Here is a 20740-nt window from a genome sequence, read left to right on the forward strand (position 1 = left end):
GGCAAAAAATATTTGAGTCAGAATAATTATTAAAATACACTTAAAGAGTATACAATAATCCAAATAGAAATCATATTTGGCCACGATGAGCCACCAATAAGAGAGATATGCTCCATTATCAAGCCATAGACTATGCTGCTTTATAATTAAATTCATATAAAACAAAGAAGCGTGGCCACAAGCCAAATAAGCCTTAAACAAATAAATTAAGTTCAACAAAATGGTCAAAAACAATACACAAAAACATAAAAAGCTGTAAAATAAACTATAAATAACAACTTTTGGTTGTAAATTTAACGTTAATGGCCAAACATGGCTCGCCATCAGAACCGGACATTTTCCCCAACATGGCTGTTTGTGGGTTGTCAGTTGCTCAGAAAGTCAAGCAAAACCATGAAACTGCGTTGCGCATGCGCAGTAGGGGCGGCTTAGGTGGGAGCTGTGTGGCGCAACTTGCTGAGGTAAGAGTCGGGTTATAGCAACAGAAAAGCCATCATCTGAACAACGGGACCGCCGTGTGAGGAAGACTGTGGTCAGACTCCAGTGAGTACTATCAAATCTGCGTCACTTAAAATGTCTTCTTTTACTGTTTATATATTGTTTTATGTTCATAGTGTAATTTTATGTCTGAAAGAAATACTTAAATAGCACCCCGGCGAGGGCAGACAGCGCTGTCATTCTTTCTCCTGTGCCTGTGTTTTAACAGAAAGGCCTGCAGAGGGGGTAACTCCAGCTTATACTATTATTTCACCTGATACTACGCTCTATTGTTATTTGCTTGGAATATGTAGATAACAGTTGAATGTGTATACACAATTTCAGAGCACGCACATGAAGCATATCTATAGAAAAATCCATGAGGCAGCGTTAGCAATTAGCCAGCAGCTAGCGATACAATAGTGAATCCACGGAGCGACCGTAACAGAGTGGCACTGGGCTGAGGGGAAATCACTGTGGGCCCAGAGCAAGGTACACACTGCACAGGATCGCAGCAGCACAACACACTTTTACTCTTACTTTGGACCGCTATAGTGTCATTATTCTGGATCTAGTGACCACCGATCAGAACATTGTGGTATTTCTGTTGTATATTATTGCTGAAATTTTCATTCTCATAATTTTCGAGTTTCTGCTTGTTTTATTTTAGAAATCCCCAAAATGCTGTAAAATATGTTTTTGTTTACATTTTTTAAGCTGCAAGATATTAATTTAGTTCAGGGGCATTGCATTTTATTAATATTTGTAATGTGCCTAAAGAAACAATAGGGTTAGATCTGCTTTAACAAGACAATTTCTCAACTTACACACGGTCAAGAGATCAAGAACAGTTTTGGTTCATAGCAAAACATAATTTGCCAAAACCCTTAAAAAGCACAATAAGACTAATGCTTTTTATAACTGAGCTCAGTCATGTGTGATACTCGCCCTAGAGTTAGAAAAGGGGTGTGTCTCTACAGTCATCATTACTACTGCCTTTTAAGTGATTAATACTGTGAAAACATTAATCATCATCGTCATCATCATCATCAAAGCACATCAGTTATTACTTAAGAGAGTAATTATATAGCAATATTCAATAATGTGAACCAATAATACATTAATACAAAATAACATTATTTTTATTAAATGCAATTTTAAAATGAATGCACAATGCATACAGGTCTGAAAATATAATTGATTAACAATAAGTTTGAATTGGGTTCAGTTTATTTTGGTTTATAAAATATAAAAAAAATATATAAATAAATGCATTTAGTCATTGTTTATTAAAGGTACAGTATATAACTGTCTGGATGTAGCAAGTCTTACATGATTTCATGGAACTAGAAAGCTAGCTCAAATGTTAGCCATAATGTGGGAGGGTAAAGCCAAAGGAACATTTTTATGTTGAGCATGTTTTATATGTTTTCGGTGAAAAGAAAAAAAGTGAAAAGAAACAACAAACAGATTTTAGTCTCCTATGGTTAAAAGGTTGCATAGTGTGACTTTAAATGGTTACCATTAATACTATATAAAATAGACTCTCTGGAGACAGGAAGTGATAGCTGCGCATGACATCCTGTCACTGTTTATGTTGGAGACTCTTTTCTCAGGAAATACTCTAGACTTGGACTTTAAACCATTGGTGTCATTGTGATGAATGGTAGCTGTGATTTCTGCTTTATTGGATACTGTTTGGGGGACTTTGGCTGCTGACATGAGCTGTGATGACTTACAGCGTGTTGAAGCTGGAAGAGGATTATCGGAGGCAGATTATTGAGCCAGTGAACTACTGTCCGACTGGGCTTCATCTGTGGGGCCACTTTCAGGAGAGCATTTCTTTCACTTAATAATCATGAGATATTCAAATTATAGCCCTTTATGTTTTTGCTTTGAGACAGACGTAAAAAGAGTTATTGCACATATTATTGCACATGTTTTCATTAGTAAAGATTCAAAATGTTCTTCAGTAGATGTAATTCATGTATTTCCTTTGCCATAGGTTTCTTGAAAGTGGCTCAGAACAAACCTGATCATAAAGTTTTCTCTTACTTTAACCAAGTGCAGGTGAGTGTGATATTGTGTATTTCCTATGTACACAATACCTACAGACCTATAATATTTAAGAGGTAATTATGTCCAAGGGCCTTTTCACTAATATGGAATAGATTCAACTTTTAGACTTTCTGTAAGGAAAATTGTCTTATGACCCCCCTTATGCAGATGGCATCATTCTAAAATCTGAAAACTACTACTTATGATAGGGTTGCATCCATGAAACAGAATGGTTAATGGAGTGTTAATAATTAATGTATGGCCAACCCTTTGAATGTGATATTTTCCATGTGTAGAATTGAAAATCTACAAGCATTACCTTTTTATTTGCTGTTTTTAAATTTGTTTTTGTGTGTCTGAAAGCTCGAGGATGGCGGTGAATGTTTACTCCACATCTATGAACGTAGACAACCTGAGTCGCCATGACATGTTGGCCTGGGTAAACGACTCACTACAGCTCACATACACCAAGATCGAGCAGCTATGTTCCGGTGAGGCTCCCTGTCCAGCTCTAGGTGTTATCAATCATTATTCATAAAGTACATTTATTCTGTAATCGTGGTATCCAACAGGTGCCGCCTATTGCCAGTTTATGGACATGCTTTTTCCTGGGTGCATACTGTTGAAGAAAGTTAAGTTTAACTCTAAACTGGAACATGAATATATCCATAACTTCAAGGTTTTACAGGCTGCCTTCAAAAGAATGAACGTTGACAAGGTGAGGGTTTTTAAATTGTTAAATAGTAGAATAGTAGTTTTAGGTGCTTGTAGTTGGTATCTTTTCTAATTAAGCTTGCACGCCAAAAATAAACCTGCCAATTCATACTTACATTGACATCATGCTTCATCGGTTGCCATGGTGACACAATACACATAGCTAACAGAGCTAAAAAAAGTTTTTAGATCATCTGAAAAATACAAAATGGCTCTAAACAACACATTTTCAGCCTGTGATCAATACAAGCATTCACAGCCCCGTTTAGGTGTTTGATTTTCAATAGAAAGGTGAGAGTGACTAAGTGAAAAACTGTGAGGAACTGAGAGACTTGTTTAAGTGCACAAATGAGCTCACTTGCCGTAGTTCCAGCTAAATCAGCTCTTTCTGATCAGATTGTGTTGAAATAAAGATCAGATTAAAGTCTAACAAAGCCTCAGACGGAGCAGAGCCTACAGTTAGCATCACACCCCCAGGGCATGTTGATGACATCAGCTGCAAAGTATTAAATGTTGTGCCTTTGTTTGTTGATTATTAACCGTGTTGTGTTTTATGTCTTTCAGATCATTCCTGTGGAGAGACTGGTAAAAGGAAAATTTCAAGACAACTTTGAGTTTCTTCAATGGTTTAAGAGATTTTTCGATGCAAACTACGATGGGAAAGAGTACGACCCTGTTCTATCTCGTCAGGGCTTGGAGGCATCGCCGCTGCCCAACCCAGGTAAGCACTGTCTCTACAACGGGATTAACTTAAGTCAGAGAGCTCCGCATACTAGTCCCTAAAATAAAGTAGTTTTTGTAGTGATGGACAGTCGGGGCATGTCTTTGTGTTGCTCATGTTCATGCCCCGTCCCACTCTAACCAGGTGTCACTCATCACAAACCCAAAAGACCATCTCGTCCAGGTAACACTGTCAGCAGCATGTCTGTGTGCTGTGAGCATCATCATATGGATGGCATATGATAGATTTTTTTTGTGACATAACACATAATACTTAATATAATAATACTACATACATAATACATAATACTTATAAGACATTTTACAGCTGAAGTACCTGTGTTGATGTGTTACAAAACGTTGTATCCTCGTCTAATTTAATGAGACATTTTGAGTATTTTCTCAAGCAGCTACAATGTTTAGTTTTAAATATACTTTGAGCTCATGCATGATGTACATTGTCATATTAAATTTCTTAGACATGCTCATAATACCATTAATATAACAAAGATATATAATTTAAATATAAAAAATATCATTGCAAGCAAATGTTTCGACAAACAAACCAAAAATGTTGAGTGAGAAGAAATTCAAACATATTTACTCTCACCCAACTCTTTCTCTCCATGTGCAGTTAAAGTCTGAATTGAAACATTTAACTATGTTCCTAGTTGGTTTAACAATCCAGCATGAAGCATACTGATACCACTAAAATCAGGAGCATAGAATAACTTTGTAAGGCGCTTGTTGCATGTGACTGCATTTGCTTGTGAATCCACTTCTAACTTGTGTGTATTTGTGTGTTTAGGACCAATGAGAACATCTCCCACAGGCCCCAAGTGTGTCCCTCCTCCCCAGAGGCAGATAGCCACAGCGCGTAGGCCCCCAGTCACACGCAACGGAGGAGACGCTGAGCTGGTGGAGCTCAACCAGCAGGTACGGGGCTGCTGCCATTATACTTAAGGGATACATCTACAGAGAGTGTGTGTGAAGTATAGCTCTCTAGCAGTAGTATGTTTGCATTGAAAGATACAGCTGGAACTTGGGAAATCTGAGTGGATGAAACGAAACCGTTACCTTTATTTAGGCCAGTGCTGGTTGGTTAATTCTGAGAAATGCTTATGAGTCCACTCAAAATAGCATTGCACACACATGGGATGACAAAGCCTGAAGCCTGTCTTATCTTTATTGAAACAAAAGACATATTATACAGTCTTTGACATGAATGCAAACTATTAACTTTTAGAGAAAGTGTGTTGTTTTATATGTAGTTAATTGTTTGTGTCATAATTTTTCCCAAAGCTTCTAGACATGAAGCTCACTGTTGACGGCCTGGAGAAAGAGAGAGACTTCTATTTTGGAAAGCTGAGAGACATCGAAGTCATCTGCCAAGAACATGAAAACGAGAACAACCCCATCCTCACTAAAATCATAGACATACTCTACGCTACAGAGGTAAATGTGATCACACTTTCACTAATAGCACAGACACAGATAGTATTACAAATATGGTCTGATGCAACAGTAAAGGACTGCAGATGTCACTGAAATAAATAATATATTTAACAACAGATCATTTCTCTCATGGTCACTTTATATTATATTTTTAACATACCACTAGAGGGCCCCCAAACCCCATAGATAAGTAATGCGTATTGGCTTATATAAAACAAAATCAATCTGACTATTGTATGCTTGTCTTGTTCTATGTGTTAATACTGAAAAAATGGTCAGATTATAATGCTTAACAAATCAAATAGAACATCAAATGTAACCTTTGCTTGTTTGATGCAGGAGGGCTTTGCACCACCAGAAGATGAAGATATCAATGAAGGCGCTCGAGACCAGGAAGAATACTAGACTCCCTTTTTCCTTCACCACCCCACCACCTCTTCATTCGCCTTGTTACTTACATATGTCCCTCCCATTTGCTTTAGTTTTTACACTACTCATTTCTCTCCCCAAACATGACCTGGTTTGAACCACCTCTCTACAAAGGACACTACACCAGGCCTGCGTGTACAAAGGCCCAGCTTTGGCTTAACTTGACTTATACTCTAACACGTTGCCAGAGTAGACAGCTGTACTGCTAGTGGCTGATTTATGGTTAATAGCATTGAGATTAATAGGAATCCTGCACATGTGGCCTGGAGCCAACCATGCTGTCTGTCTGAAGAGATACAACGGGCACTTTCTTCACAAAACATCTGGGTTTTCACTGCAAATTTATGGATATTCTTAAAGGGAGTCCTGCTCATATACAAATGCTTAAATGGACAATATGCTGTGATACTGAACTGGGAACCTTCAGTTGACAGATGTTGCCAAGTTAGGAGAAGCAAACAGGAGTAAAGATTGAAAAATCTAGACAATGAAGTCGCGCCATCTATTGATATCCAAAAAGTATAATTTGTTTTTTCATTTGCTGATATCTTCCAAATAGCACAATATTTTGTCTGATATGCAACAGGGAAGATGCATTGTCAAAGTTATAGCTTGTTTAAATACTTGGCATAATGTAAAATATAAGTTACATTGTATTTTAGGACTATATCGATATTGATTCATCAGTTTCTATCTGTCTGCTTCCCCAAACTAAGCCTGTGATAATATCTGTTACTGTGGGTAAGACATTGAAATGTATCTGACCTAAAAAATAGAACTGTCCCTTTAAGGAGGACTACAAATGTGCATATATATTTTCAGCATATTTCATAGACACGTTTTCATCAAAGCCACAAACATATCACAGACTTTGAAGAGCTTGTGCATAAGAAGTCATCATTCTGAGGTGAACACTACTTGTATGTACTTCTTCATCAACTCGTCTTATCCGAGGATCGCTCTTAAATGGTTAAGATTGCTTGATTATGAAACAGCATGATGTATTTATGTTTATTTATTTATGTTTTTTTTTTTTTGATCTGCTCTACACACTTTCAGAGAATAATGTGGTTTTGGATTTGGGCAATTTGAACGTCTTGCACTAAATGTAGCAAAATTGTTTGAAAAGATCCAAAATGCCAAGATGCAGTTGCTGGCTGCAGCCAGAATGATACAGGAAGATGCAATTTTATATTTTATAGATTTGTTTTAAAGGTCTGTTTTGTATTTGCATTGATTTGCTCAAAGGCCAAGTTGCAGGTTTCACTGAAAACTTATTTAGCACAAAAGAATCAGGCTTAAACAATTGTTGTAAATGAACAAAAACTGTACAGACACTACTAGATACTAATGTTTGACTGTGTTAAACATTTTAGCTGCTATCTCTTTTGTTTTACTGTATTTATTTACTTATCATCATGTTTTGCATAGCGTTTCAACAGCACATTGACAGCTGGGCTAAGCTTGATACTGGTTTGAGAGAATATTGTGCCCTCTCCCAGTTTGTTGTTTTGGCAGCCTCATGTTAAACCTGCATCATGGAATGAAATAAAGCTCTGAGGTTCAGGAAAACTAATATTTCCTCTTATGTCATTTGAACTTTTTCTGTTGCATGTCAAGTTCAGATATATTTCCTAACTCTGCCAGGAGAGAGACCTATGTGATACAAATGTTAATTATAGACAATATTGAGTAGGCCTACCTGAGCTATGTAAGAAGGAAATGTTAATGATCACTTTTATCAGTGCTATTTACATTTAAATAATTTAATGAATAAACATGGCACTGAAAAGGGTCATAAAGATGATGATTTTCAAAGAAGTCGACGTCACGCCGTCGGAGAGACGTGGCACGCTTACGTTAATGATCCCGGCCGTTCACGCTCGTGCAATCTTATGTTCACGCTGCGTCAGGAAGAGGGGAAGTTCACCGGGCCACAAACTAACAGCGCTTCTGGACAAAGAATGGCTTCAAATAATGGGTCCGCGGGGAAATGGGAGCTGGTGAAGAAAGGAAAGAAGAGTAACAATTCCGGTGGGAGTAAAAACCACAGCGATAAGAAAAACGGAGCTCGAAAAGCGCTGGGCGAGTCAAACCAGCAGCCTTCCAAACGTGAGTGAACTATGACGGGCCGCTCCGAGCCGCTAGCCGCGCTGTGCCCGTCCGTCCGCTTTACACAAGGAGGGGGTTCACTGAAGTGTAGGGCTATCTGTGAAACCAGCTACATACAGACATTAAACAATACAATTTTAAAACCTCCTAAGCTTTTCAATGAACTACATAATGTTAAAGAGGACACTTGCCCTGCTGGGACACCGCTGACAACTCTCCTGAAATGGTGCTAGCTCGTCGTTTCCTCTGCGCAGCTACTGATGTGGAAACTAAAGGGGTTTAGCCCGTGGGCAATGATTTACATCGTTTTGCTTTCATCCTAAAGTAGGGTCTACTTTATTAGAGGAATATTTTTTGTTTTATTGATGAGGGGATGTGCTGATACATTAGCTTGATGTTAGCGGAGTGTCAACAGAGCAACGTCATCATTGGAAGAAACAACCTTTTCCCCTTGGCTCGTTTATCTGGTGGTCTTATCAGTGATGAGTGTCCGGTTCAAAAATGCACTATATCGCAGTATTGAATAGTATGATCATAAAACTAATACATTTTAATCATGTTTTTTTAAACGCACTAATGCTTTTCCATATGTCCTGATAGGATTTTTAGTTTTTTTCCACAGAATGTTGGGAGGAAGTCATACCTTGTTTCCAGAAGCATCATTTCATGGTCCTGTTTCCATCCTTTATTTCCGCACTGGCTGTAGTGTGACTGAAGGCATCTCCAGGCACAGTCTAGTGGACAGATACAGTTTTAGCTTTAGAGCTGAATGAACAGTGAGCAACTGGTGACCTCTGTCAGCACCTGTCATGTCCACGGGCTGCTCATATGTTTACCGTACTCTAAAGCCACCGATATGAGCTATTTAAATACTAAATTCACTAAATTCAGCTATTTAAATACTAAATTCACTTTTTTTTTTTCTCTTTAAAAGTCAACTGAATCTGTTGGTTACCACTATATTGCCATTTAACTTTAATACAGAGTTGTACAGGATATTCTGGACACGTCATCTCTTAAATTTAGTTTATTAAATGTTTTTGAATACATTCTAAAAGGTTGCACATGAGTGATTTGGTTGAACTCTTTCCACTTTGATTGCAGCTGTTTTACAAATACTTAAAATACTGTTGGTACTTAGTTGTTGAGGACTTACGGTTCATTATGTAATTCATGAAGGGAGGGAGTAAGCAATACACAGTACAGTATTTGTGAGAGGAGGGCTCAAATCTAGTTGGATAGCTTCAGAGTTTGACCATTCATCTGTTGTGTCTCTTTCAGCTGTGAAGATGTCCGAGACTTTGTTTGAAAACTTTGACAAGATGGCAAAGAAACAGAACAAAGAGCAGGTCCCACCACCACCAGCTGAGCCGCAAACCAAGAAGCCAGTGCCCACCAAACAGCCCAAGAAGGCAAACTCCAGCAATACAGCCTCCCCAACCAAGCACAAGAGCCTTGAGGACGCATTTAAAGCTGTGAGTATATAACACACTCTTCACTTGTTGATGTTAATTTTAGTGTTAAATGACAATAGTTGAACAAGATAATCGCATACACTTATGTCCTTGGCGGCAGTAGTGTGTTGTGAGCTTTCACATTTCATGCAGAAGGTCGCTGTTTCTGTCCTTCAGTCACCCTGCCCCATTACACTATTCTGTCACTGTAATGTTACTGGTTATGAGTGGAAGGGCATGCAGCATAAAAATATTCAGTCAGCTTGTTTTGTTTACCCTTTATGAATGCTAATAATGAAAACAAAGAAAGCACATATAAAAGGGTACCTCCCCTTTGTGCTTTTTGTGCCTATTGCAAACATTTGTAAGGTTGCCATAAGATTAAACAACTGTCTACTTTTCTACTATTCTATTTTTGACGCTTTACAGTGATTTTCTTTGAAGGGCACTATCACATGTTGACGTGTGGTCTCTCGTCATAATGCCTGCTCTGTCTGAAGTTCTAAACTCTCTGGTTGCGTGTTTCTCTTGTGTCTCTGTGTCTGTAGTTGGATGTATCGGATCTGAAGCAGCAATTGAGCCGCAGTCAGACGTTGTTCCCAGAAAACCCCTCAGTCTGGGTCAAAGATCTGGCGGGTTACCTCAACCTCCACCTAACGGCCCCAGAGACAGAACCCACTCTCAGCAGCTACGCTCATGGTAAAGCACACTGCAGTTCTATATATCTTAGTACAGTTCTTTTCACTTGGTATTTCACTTATGGCTTTCTTTGGAAACTGAAGTACTTGCCTTTCTAGATGCAGTGGTTACATGCACTATCCCAGCACAAAACAAATCAATACAGTTTATTGAAGCGAAAGAAAGTATCCACGTGATCCAACAACCATTTTCATGCAGTTGATAGATCTTCACTAAAGTAGAACCCTGTTTTTTGTTGAGCTACATTTTTAAGGAATAAAAAAAAACATCACCACTTGTTTTTCTTGCAAATTTTTTGTTGATCGGTTGCTTTTCTCAGCTTAAACAGTGGACAGCCATCTCCATGCATGACGTGTCCTCTGCTATCAGCACCTGTACTTTAGTCCTTGCTTGATTTAGATATATTAGTTCTCAGTGTGGGCCCAATGTAAATCTTATGGTGAGAAAAAATGAATTATGTGATAAGAATGTGACTCTAATTAGCGAACTAGTTCTATAGCTCTAACCCAGGCCCTTTGTTTGGAAAATGTTTTTTATTTTAACCTGATGCGCAACTAGGCAGCATGGTCTTTCAGAGAAACTTCACAAACACAACCAATAGTCCCAAAAGAGTTCATGTATGGATGTATGTGGACACACTTTGCACAATAATATTTCAGAAAATCGCTTTGAATATAAACACAGAATGCAACACTTTCCAACAAACAATCCAGAATCCGCACATGAATCATAACCCAGACTCCATCTACTGCTCAGTCCTGTTCCAACCTCTCTGACTACTTTTCCAAACCAGAATTAACTTTAAATTGTCCTAGTCACTTACAAATCTTGCTCCTTGAATAAGGGATTAATTTCTACTTGACATTCTCATCCCTTCTACTTAAATTGTCAGTCCATAATAACCCAGTCCAAATCCCTTCTCAAAAACATTATGTTGTTGTCTTTAACTGTACTGTAAATAATAAAATGTATAATTATCATTGTACAATCATCTTGATTTGATGTATGGCATATCCACGACTCCTCCCGTTGCTGTGTCCCCAGATTACCCATACTGTCTCACCAGTAAGGAGCTGAAGGGCGTGATCAAAGGCCTGCTGGGACGCTGCAGTGATGCTCTGCCAGATTTCTTTGACCACTGTGTTTACACTATGCTCAGGGAGTTGGACCGGCAGTCAGGTAAATGCTGGCATCATCACAAAATACTGTGGAGGACTCAACTAGCATTGATTGGTTTCTTGGCAAAGTCTCCCTCAAGATTTAAAACGAGATTAAACTTTGAGAGCAATATGTATGCAATAAAAGATAAGACATTTAAAGTATAAACAATTATTTAATTCATGCATATTTTATACTTGTTTTATATCTCTAATGCATTTCAATTGCGTTTTACTGTTTCGATAGCTGCACAGCTCTGCAAAACTTTTCTGATTTGTGCATCTGAAATATAGGCTAAGCTAGGTGCTCCACTGCAGTACGAGTGGCTCAAACACACAGAGGAATAAAGTCTACCTTAAACTTATCTGTAACTTTCTATGTTTGCAGGAGAGCCACTATATGGTTACAGAGTTTGCATTCAGGCAATCCTTCAGGACAAGCCCAAAATAGCAACTCAAAACCTGCCTGAGGTGAGTGTGTGTGTGTGTTTTCTTCTGTCAGCACATCCTTATTATGAATGTCCAAATGCCTTAGTGACTTGCATTGCGAGATAAGTTTCATTTCTGTTTGATGTCACTTGTGTTGTAACACATGTTGTAATAGTGGGCCTCTTCCCTTTTTTCAGTATTTGGAGCTGCTGCGGTCCGTTCAGAATCGTCCAGTGAAATGTCTGACCATCATGTGGGCGCTGGGCCAGGCCGGGTTTTATGACCTCAGCCAAGGACTCCGAGGTGAACCTCTGTCAGCAAACACACCATGTTAAACACAGACATAGTTCTGCCTGCCCTTGTGATCTGATTAAAGGACCTATATTACACAAAATTAACTTTAAGCCATGTTATAATCATACCTCATCAAAAACATACCTGGAGATATATTTTACTTCATTTCACACATGTTTAGTTAAGCCTTTATCTTTAGCCTTTATCTTTTTGTAAACATTGGAAATTTCAGGGCTGAAATTGTCTAAATGATTCTAGTGAAGGTTTAAAAATTGGGGGAAAAAAAGTGGAGCACACCTGTGTCACCTCATGACATTACATGGCAGAGTGAGCACAGCCTAAATATGTAGGATTTGTGTTAAACATGTGTTAATGAGCCAAAATACAACTCCAGGGATGTTTTTGATGAGGAAACAACATTATAACATAGATCAGAAAGTGGCATAATATGAGCCTTTTAAGATAACCAGAGGTGTTGCTTCTGGACAATGTAAGTCTAAATGTAACACTAATGAATGATATACGTTACAAATGCCTAGTTCATTTTACTCCTGGGGAGTCATGAGCCCCTCACAATAGTGATTCTGTTCTTTATGCAGTACCATTTAAAGAAAAAGGACCAGTGACATATTGTGTCGATATGAATGAGGAACTTGCGATGTGCTGTAGTTTCATTAGTGGGATGCATGCTACTTGTGTTCTGAAGGGGGAGCGTAGGGAGCAAGGGGTTCAGACTGTCATAAACAAAACTGAACCTGAACATTTTAATATATTTTTGACAAATATAGCATTTTCTGGTACCGTGGCTATCTAAATAGGTTAAATACCAACATTTAATACCCCACAGAAGAATGGTGCAATTGCCATTTTCGCATTTACTATGTGTGGTTTCGTAATTCCCAGTACATGCACTGTCAAAACAGCAGCTCCACAAACAGCCTGTAGCAGGATCCCACCTATTGAATCAAATGTTCACCTCAGATGAGCCAGGATTAAATGCAAATTGAGATTTCAAAGTCACATGCACCTGCTTGTGACTTTGCACTTTTACATTGCACTTTTACAGCTGTGTGTTTTGATTGTGATGTTTCTTTTGATTGTTCTCAGCTCATTCTTTATTATTTGTTTACAGTCTGGTTGGGAATCATGCTTCCTGTGCTAGGTGTCAAGTTGCTGTCTTCATACGCCATTGCCTATTTGGAAAGGCTTCTCTTGTAAGTCAAGTTATATCTATTACTTACATTTATATACATTTAAATCACAAAAAAAATGTAATTATTTTTCTTTACTCTAGACTTCATGCAAATTTGACAAAGGGATTTGGCATCATGGGTCCTAAAGAGTTCTTTCCTTTACTTGACTTTGCCTTCATGCCCAAAAATGCCCTGTCATCAAAGTAAGTTTATATTTTGTTTATCTCTTGTAACCCAAGAAACATATTTGTCACTGTAGCAATCCGTTTGAACATGCTGGCACAAAAGATGTTGTCTTTGTAGCCATGTGTTTTTCCAGTTAAATGAAAGTATATCCGACAAGTGCCCAGAGCAACAACTGTCATTAATACCTAAATCAAACTGAAGCAGTATCTAGAAATCTAGTTAAAAACATATGGGTTTGTGCAGTTTGCAGGAGCAGTTGAGGCGGCTGTATCCTCGTCTAAAGGTCCTTGCATTTGGAGCCAAGCCTGACACCACCCTGCACACGTATCTGCCTTCGTTTCTGTCCCGGGCCACGCCGCACTGTCCAGACGACATGAAGAGAGAGGTGAAAAACACGTGTAAACATGAGTAGAGAACAACAGGTCGAGCCAGTTTAGATCCTTTTGATGAACTGTGGTTGGACACAGGCTTGGTAAATAAAGGAGATCAATCAATAGTTCAGTGTTTCCCACAAATTTCATTCAGATTATGGTGGCAAAAAAAAACCCCAAAAAACTAATATATGACTCATTTTCTTTCTGCAACTTGTGTGCCCTGTAAATTTCACTTATTACCTACATTTCATATATGAGCTGTATTTTTTTTTTAATGTTAATTACTTTTATGGCAAAGTCAAGGTTGTTTTTAGTCTCTTGTATTAATGGAAAGTATTGCTACCTCTCTATGACCATACCAGTCCTACCTAGATAATTTACCTAAACATTAGTTATTCTATTTTTCTTATAAACTTGGATTGCTCCTTTGAAATGTACAAAATTATTATACTGAAACCAGACATCCCTGTGTTAAACTTCTGTTTTGTGATTCCTTCTCTCTTTGCAGCTCCTCAGTAGTATGACAGAGTGCTTACGTGTGGACGTACAGAGTCTAGGAGTTTGGAGGCAGCTTTATACAAAACATTTACCACAGTCCAGGTAAGCTAAACACAACTCCACCTTCTCAAAGCTATAAGGACCCGATCTTACCAGTCTTAAAGTGCAAAGCGTGTGTATTAAGCATAACTTTGGCGCATTAAGGGTCTATGTAAATCCACTAGTGGGTCTAGTCTCAGCACCCGCAAGAAGATTAATGGAGATATAAAATATTAATAATTTCTTACGTGGATTAATGATAACCTCATCATTGTTTGTTAAAACATCAGAAAAAATCTTATTACAGTACTTTTGATGTTGAGCCTGCTTTAAATCGCCCTACATACAGCATTCTGGTTTAAAAGTCCAGTTTTTCTTTTCATTTCACATTTCTTATGCATGGACTTTTAAAAAGTTTTTTTTTTTTTTTTTAGTTTATAGCAGTGTATTAATTGTGATAACTATATGTAAACACATTCTTGTAAATGGCCCATATTGCTTAGGAGTGCATTAATATATTAGATGTAATCAGTTTCATAGCGAGGCCTATTTAATGCTCTAATGTGCACCTGCTTAGGGCCTTATTTTCATATGACACTTCTGTTTTATGATAAATAAATGATAAATGACACGAGAGTGGATATAGTGTGAAATGTCCACCACCTGCTGTGCGCTGTATGGAAGATCAGACCCTAAATGTATGTAAATGTTGTATTTGCTCATTCATTTTCTCCTCCTATATCTTCAGCCTATTGTTAAACCATTTACTTAAGTCCTGGAACACTCTCCCACCAAAGGTATTACTCATTTTGTTTTGACACATACAACTTCCTTATAAAGAGACGTTTGTAATAATTGTAGTGCTTTTACTGGTTTAGCTGAGGAAAAACCTGGGTGAGACAATCCAGTCTTTCAGAATTACCAATGAAGAGATGAAAGGCAGCATTGAGTCTGAGGAGCTTCAGGAGTGCAATCATCTTTGTCAGGTGAAGCTTACAGCCCGGACGTACATTACACAATCAAAAACAGACCATCAGATAATTTTAATGACATCCAATACATCAAAAATCAAATCACATTCTAAAGCTAATGTCCATTTCTTTTTGGGCTCCAGAATCTGCAGGTGAAGATGAAGGGCCGAGGGTTTCCGTGGTCCAAACTCTTCATGGTTCTGTTTGTGTTTGTGGCTGGTTTCATCACTCATGACATCAGATCACACGGCTCTTTTACAGGTTGGCACAAACCAAGAAAGTTTTGTACAGGGTTTACATCTAGACATATATGTATATATTCTTGCTTTTTTCCTTTCAGATTCGACCACAGCCTTGTATCTACGTAACTCAGGCATCACTGCGGTATCTCAACAGGCGTGGGGCAAAATCACAGTTTACTCAAAAGAAGGCTTCAGGTACAATCTAATAAGTATTGTAGAAGGAAAAATGTATGTGGTTGACAAACACACAGTAAAGATGCACATGGATGATTTTAATCTTAAATTTAAAAGCTAAAAGAACAAATGCAATTCTCATCAAAAACAAAAGTAATGTTGCCTACATTTTAGGTTGTGAGATATTTACATTATTATTTGCATTCTGAGCTGGTTAGAAGCATGACATTTCCCAAATACTTGACTTTATTCAAATATCCGATTTAATTTGTGTGTGTTTGTGTTGTCTCTGCAGCTGGTTGGAGAAAAACACTCCATATTATTACTCTGAGTGTGTGCGAGTGCTGGGCCCGCTGACAGAGCAGGGTTTAGAAAAGGCCAAAGCTGCAGCAGTTTACGTCTCAGAAAATACAACAAAGCTCATCCTCTGGGTGAAAGAAACAACGCCACTGGTCATTGAATGGGTGGGTCTCCTGGTCTTCTCACTTATCAGCCATTACATTATGACAATCTATCCACTGGCTTGTCTTCTGGACCAGACAATATGAGCTAACTCCTATGATGAGATCTTATTTCATTACTGTGGGATTTGGGGATGCTGTCACCCAGTTGTTCAAGTTTTCCCTACAACATTTATGCTTAATTTACTCACCAAGAACAGGTGGCAGTAAAACGGGTGTTTAAACAGATGTTATGCACTATGGCCAATGAGCAAAGTATACAAACTTAATATTTCCTTGTGTTTGTGCAGGTAAATACAAACACTCCTGACAGTGTATTCAGAGCATTGGAGTATTTAAAGGAGCTGCTCCTCTTCATCCATCAGAACTACATCCTCCCAGCACTGGCCTATATGTCTGAGGTGTTACAGAGAGCATGGGCCAGCCTACAGGAGTCCTGCAAGTCAGTATTTAGGCATGCCACAATGCCACACTTTATCTCGGTTGTATCAAATATTAGACCCTCACAATACGACAATAGAATGCACAATTTGAATGTAAGTGAGATTCAAAAAACAACTGAGTGAACCACTCAAAATGCAAATGCCCTGTATCTTGTATGCAAACACAAGTGTGGACATATTTAACAGTATGAGGGGCATGATATGTTATTTGATGTAAGTCTGTAAATATTTAGAACATCATAATTGTTTTGTACGGGTGTTTTATTTGAGCATAGCCTAAGTCATCATGTTCCCAAACTGCAGTATGTGTGCTGGCTCAGGTGGTACAGTGCCCTCTACAGGTTTGAGTATTAGTTTATTTGGTGAATTATTTATAACAACTTATCCATGGTTTAGTCTCATTTTAGACGATGTTTAGCATTAATTTAGGCAGGATATAGTTTGGGGGTAGATTCGATAGTACTCTGAAAGTCAGATATTTTCTATGTGGTACTAAATGATGTCTTGTCTTCTGATCTGCAGTGGTGAAGTGTCAGTATCGTGTCTGCAGGGCCATGCTGTGGCCTTCACAAACTCTACATGGCAACTACTGCAGCACACGACATCTGCCATCAAGACCTGGGCCCAGGACCTCCTCACACGAGCCTAACACACACACACACTCTGACCCCACCTGACCCTGAGGGACGTGGTCCCTCTGAACCGTTAGCAGAGACTGGGCTGAAATAAGTGAAACTCACTTGAAAAAGACCCTCTTTCCTCCTGTTCCTCTTTAGACATTTTTTTTCTACCAATCTTTTTGTCACTGCTGGAAGCAGAGGTTGTTCCTCTCTAAGTTTTCTACTACTTTTTCTCAACTTTCCTTTTTAACCTCTGGGTTGAGACTAATTTATAGAAACTATAGGTTTGTAGATTGTTTATAGACCATTTTATTTAAAAGATTTATAAAGCGTTTTCTTAAAAATAAGTGAAAGGGCAGGGCAATGACCAAATAAAGAATTCCAGACTTTTCCGAGCCACTGAAGGCACCAGCTGCAAACCATGGGGCCACATTTCTGTTGTCACTATTAACCATAAATTACTTCAGGTATCAGTATTTCTGCATTTTTAACTTTGAATAATGTTTGTCAATATATTATGGTCATATCTGCTGGTGCATATATTTATTCAGATGAATTTATTCTGGATTCTTACAGAAGAAGGAACTTACCAGCTATCTGTTCTCATCTTTGTCTTGCAAAATACTTTCTCTCTTTCTGCTGCTTCTCTAGTCCAGAGCTCATACTTGAAGGTTATTGAGTTTTATCTGTGTTTTCAGTGATACATTTTGTGCCAATGTGGCACACCTGTTGGCCTCAGACAAAACCAAACGGTTCTGATCATCGAACTTTCTCTGTGAACATGTTTGAACAGTTATGACAATGTCTTACTTTGTGTTATTAATTTGTAATAAAGGCCTAAACTAAGTCTCTCAATTTTCTTTTATCATTAGACTGAATTCTTGAGACTAACATTGTAGCGAATATGCCTACATTATACTATAACATTACATGCAAGATTGCCTTGAGTCTGGATTAGTGTTTTCAACCTGGCTTCGTGTTGTGATTTCTTAAGAGACAAATTCTTAACTCAAAGTTTCTGTACCCCCTCTTGCTTGTCCTTTGGCACTGAAGTGTTTTGACAGATTGTGAAATGCCCATAGTAAGGAACATGCTATACTTTTCCCAAGTTACATTTCATTTTATTGTTTTGATGTCTGAATTAGCATTTTTTCTGTATTTGTTGATATGATAACATTGCTCAGTAGGTGGTGTTGATTGGCACAATTTTCTCTGTATCAAGTAAATCTGAACATGCATAGACTGAGACGTAGAGAAAGAAATCAGCCAAATTATGCTTTCAAAGAAACAAAGGCAAAGCCAATATTTAAACATACTTTTGCATCATGAATCTAACTTAACCCTGCTTTGTTCATTAAAAATAACCCTTTTAGACTTCTGTTATGTCAATATTAGTAGCAACATGAGTCAATCAGCAAATTGAAAATCCCAGTGCTGTCCCTCATTGGATCAAGTCTGCTCCAAAAATCTTCAGAAGTCCTCGTTAGTGAAGATGCAGCAAGAGGCAGCCGGTAGAAGCAGCAAAGAGGGTCCTGTTCAGAGATCTGACTGAGAGAGTTCACAAGATCTGCTCTTTTCACTTTACATGAAATCATCTGAGTCGTAGCCATCCTGTATGGATGGAAACAGTCAATCAGGAGTTCATCTTTTATTGCTAAATCCTTACAAGAAATGCTTACCTCATTTGTTTGCATATTCTCAGACTTCATTAATGATGTATAATTTCTAAAAATATAGTATTTATAAAGTTAGTCCACACTCATTAGTCAAAATAGCTAAAAAGTCATTTAAAGGGCCAACTTTCCAAAAGAAAAATAACACTACTATATTAATAGTGACTGTTATAGACAACTTAAATTATATAATAATTTGGGCAGTGATGCTGACACAAGTGTTTCTCGCAATATTTCTGAACATATCTCTCGATCACTGGGGATACCCTTGAAAATGAAATGATACACCTCAAGAGGTTATCCCTCTTCATAAATAAATGTCTAATAAATGTCAAACAATAACTATCACAAACCTGAGCTCCTCCATCTCCTTTTTCTTCTTCTGCTCCTCCTTCTCTTTCCTCTTCTGCTCCTGTAGTTGTGCTTTTTTCTCGTTCCTCTCCTCTTGGTCTCTGGACTCTTTCTCTGCTGCCAGGTCTGGGAAGCGCTCCACTTTGGTCTTCTCCAAGCGGTTTACAATTTCATTTACTTTCTTTTCCACAGCTACAAGTTTTACCTGGGCAAAAATTTTGTGTTGTTGTTATATGCATAAAGTGTGGTAAAAGAGGCATGGGATACAGAGCTTACAAACCTCTCTTTGTTTGTGGAAACCAATCTGTCCCACATCCATGTCTCCGGTCTTCTTTAGATTTGCCCATGGCGTATAAACCACATTAATATTGTTCATTTTGCAGCCTAGACACAGCAAGCATTGTAATTATTAGAGTTAGAATGTATTTAAAGAAGATGTTTTGTTCACAACCAAAAAATTGTTCTATTGTTGAATACATTTTAACCCTACATGTGTGACCCAGAATTTGATTAATGAGTGAATATAGGGGGTATGTGAAGACTGAATTTTTTTTTATGACAATGTAATGCATAAATCAATCGCAATATTTTTGAGTAAGCTAATGGTAAGGAAACATAAATGCTCATAAAATATAATTAGCAATATGTACCTTGAATGCTGTTGTTTTTCACCAGCTGTGCACAGTCTATTAGAACTTCAGATGGAATGTCATTTATAGTATGTCCCTAGAAAATTCAGGCATATTTAGTAATCACATCACAGTAATCACACTGCAGTAACACTACATTATGGATCCTCCTACCTTTGGCAGTCTTAGATAAACGTGTGCAGAAGACAGCTTGTCAACATGAAACCTACGTAAACAAAATACGTTATTGTAATACATTTATAATATACTTCTTTATACGATTGTGGAATTTATTTAGGTCTGGTTAGAATACAAAATATAAAAAAAAACCTTACCATATGTCTTCAGGCCATCCATACTTTATTAAATCCTCGTCTGTGTTAATTACAAAGAATATATGTGTCAGTAGTGTTCAGTTTCAGAAAAAGCACAAATTAAATGATTAGACTGACTTACTCTCATATTTATCCTTCCCCATGTATATAGTGTAAGGAGGATTCACCACTGTAGAAACAAGAGCATCACATGAGTTATAAATCGTTAATAAAAGACTGATGAAGGAATGCTCCGAGTGCTACCCCAAAGCTAAGATCACTGCCGCTAACTTACTCACCGGCGCTTGTAAAGTAAAACACCATCTTATCTGAATGAAAAATTGCTCATAAGCGAATAAAAGTAAAACTGGAACAGCTCTGAGTTTTAAATGGGTGACAGAAGAGACAAAAGCAGTGGATTTTGAGTAAAAGCCCGTGCTGTCACTTTTATCACGTTGAACTGGAAGTTGTTGTTTAGCTTCTTCTACATTCAGTTTTCGCAAACGATCTACGGCAAATCGACACATAGCCCCCTCTAGTGGCACACTTAGCTTTCCATTTTTATGTTGATCTA

General features: G+C 38.0%; 3 protein-coding genes across 4 annotated transcripts; 2 read left to right on the forward strand and 1 right to left on the reverse strand.

Annotated features, from left to right (window-relative positions):
* Window positions 1–449: 449 nt before the first annotated feature.
* mapre3b (microtubule-associated protein, RP/EB family, member 3b) lies at window positions 450–7429 on the forward strand. 2 transcript variants are annotated; one of them, XM_055149408.1, is made up of 8 exons: window positions 450–543; window positions 2483–2547; window positions 2899–3026; window positions 3108–3253; window positions 3814–3970; window positions 4778–4905; window positions 5272–5424; window positions 5764–7429. In XM_055149408.1, the coding sequence occupies exons 3-8, from the start codon at window positions 2906–2908 to the stop codon at window positions 5827–5829; spliced, it is 771 nt and encodes a 256-aa protein (XP_055005383.1). In that variant the 5' UTR covers window positions 450–543; window positions 2483–2547; window positions 2899–2905; the 3' UTR covers window positions 5830–7429. The 2 variants fall into 2 exon arrangements, with proteins under 2 accessions (XP_055005383.1, XP_055005384.1); XM_055149409.1 differs by having other exon boundaries at window positions 485–543; window positions 2219–2547.
* A 178-nt stretch (window positions 7430–7607) lies between these two features.
* On the forward strand, window positions 7608–18045 carry tmem214 (transmembrane protein 214). Its single transcript, XM_020933363.2, has 17 exons — window positions 7608–7965; window positions 9247–9440; window positions 9968–10118; window positions 11163–11297; window positions 11664–11746; window positions 11902–12007; window positions 13131–13212; window positions 13293–13394; window positions 13621–13762; window positions 14260–14351; window positions 15037–15085; window positions 15167–15274; window positions 15403–15520; window positions 15600–15696; window positions 15971–16139; window positions 16427–16578; window positions 17102–18045. Exons 1-17 carry the CDS (start codon window positions 7623–7625, stop codon window positions 17226–17228), a joined length of 2250 nt encoding a protein of 749 aa, XP_020789022.2. The 5' UTR covers window positions 7608–7622; the 3' UTR covers window positions 17229–18045.
* Window positions 18046–18298: 253 nt separating this feature from the next.
* Window positions 18299–20673, reverse strand: ccdc25 (coiled-coil domain containing 25). The gene is made up of 9 exons (XM_020933464.2): window positions 20466–20673; window positions 20309–20356; window positions 20188–20227; window positions 20027–20078; window positions 19874–19949; window positions 19504–19607; window positions 19226–19428; window positions 18879–18924; window positions 18299–18810 (listed from the first exon to the last, which is right to left on the reverse strand). Exons 1-9 carry the CDS (start codon window positions 20488–20490, stop codon window positions 18781–18783), a joined length of 624 nt encoding a protein of 207 aa, XP_020789123.1. The 5' UTR covers window positions 20491–20673; the 3' UTR covers window positions 18299–18780.
* Window positions 20674–20740: the final 67 nt, after the last annotated feature.

Source organism: Boleophthalmus pectinirostris, unplaced genomic scaffold (assembly GCF_026225935.1).
Source record: "Boleophthalmus pectinirostris isolate CB_2022bp ecotype Guang Dong unplaced genomic scaffold, ASM2622593v1 HiC_scaffold_13, whole genome shotgun sequence".
Taxonomy (NCBI): Eukaryota; Metazoa; Chordata; class Actinopteri; order Gobiiformes; family Gobiidae; genus Boleophthalmus; species Boleophthalmus pectinirostris.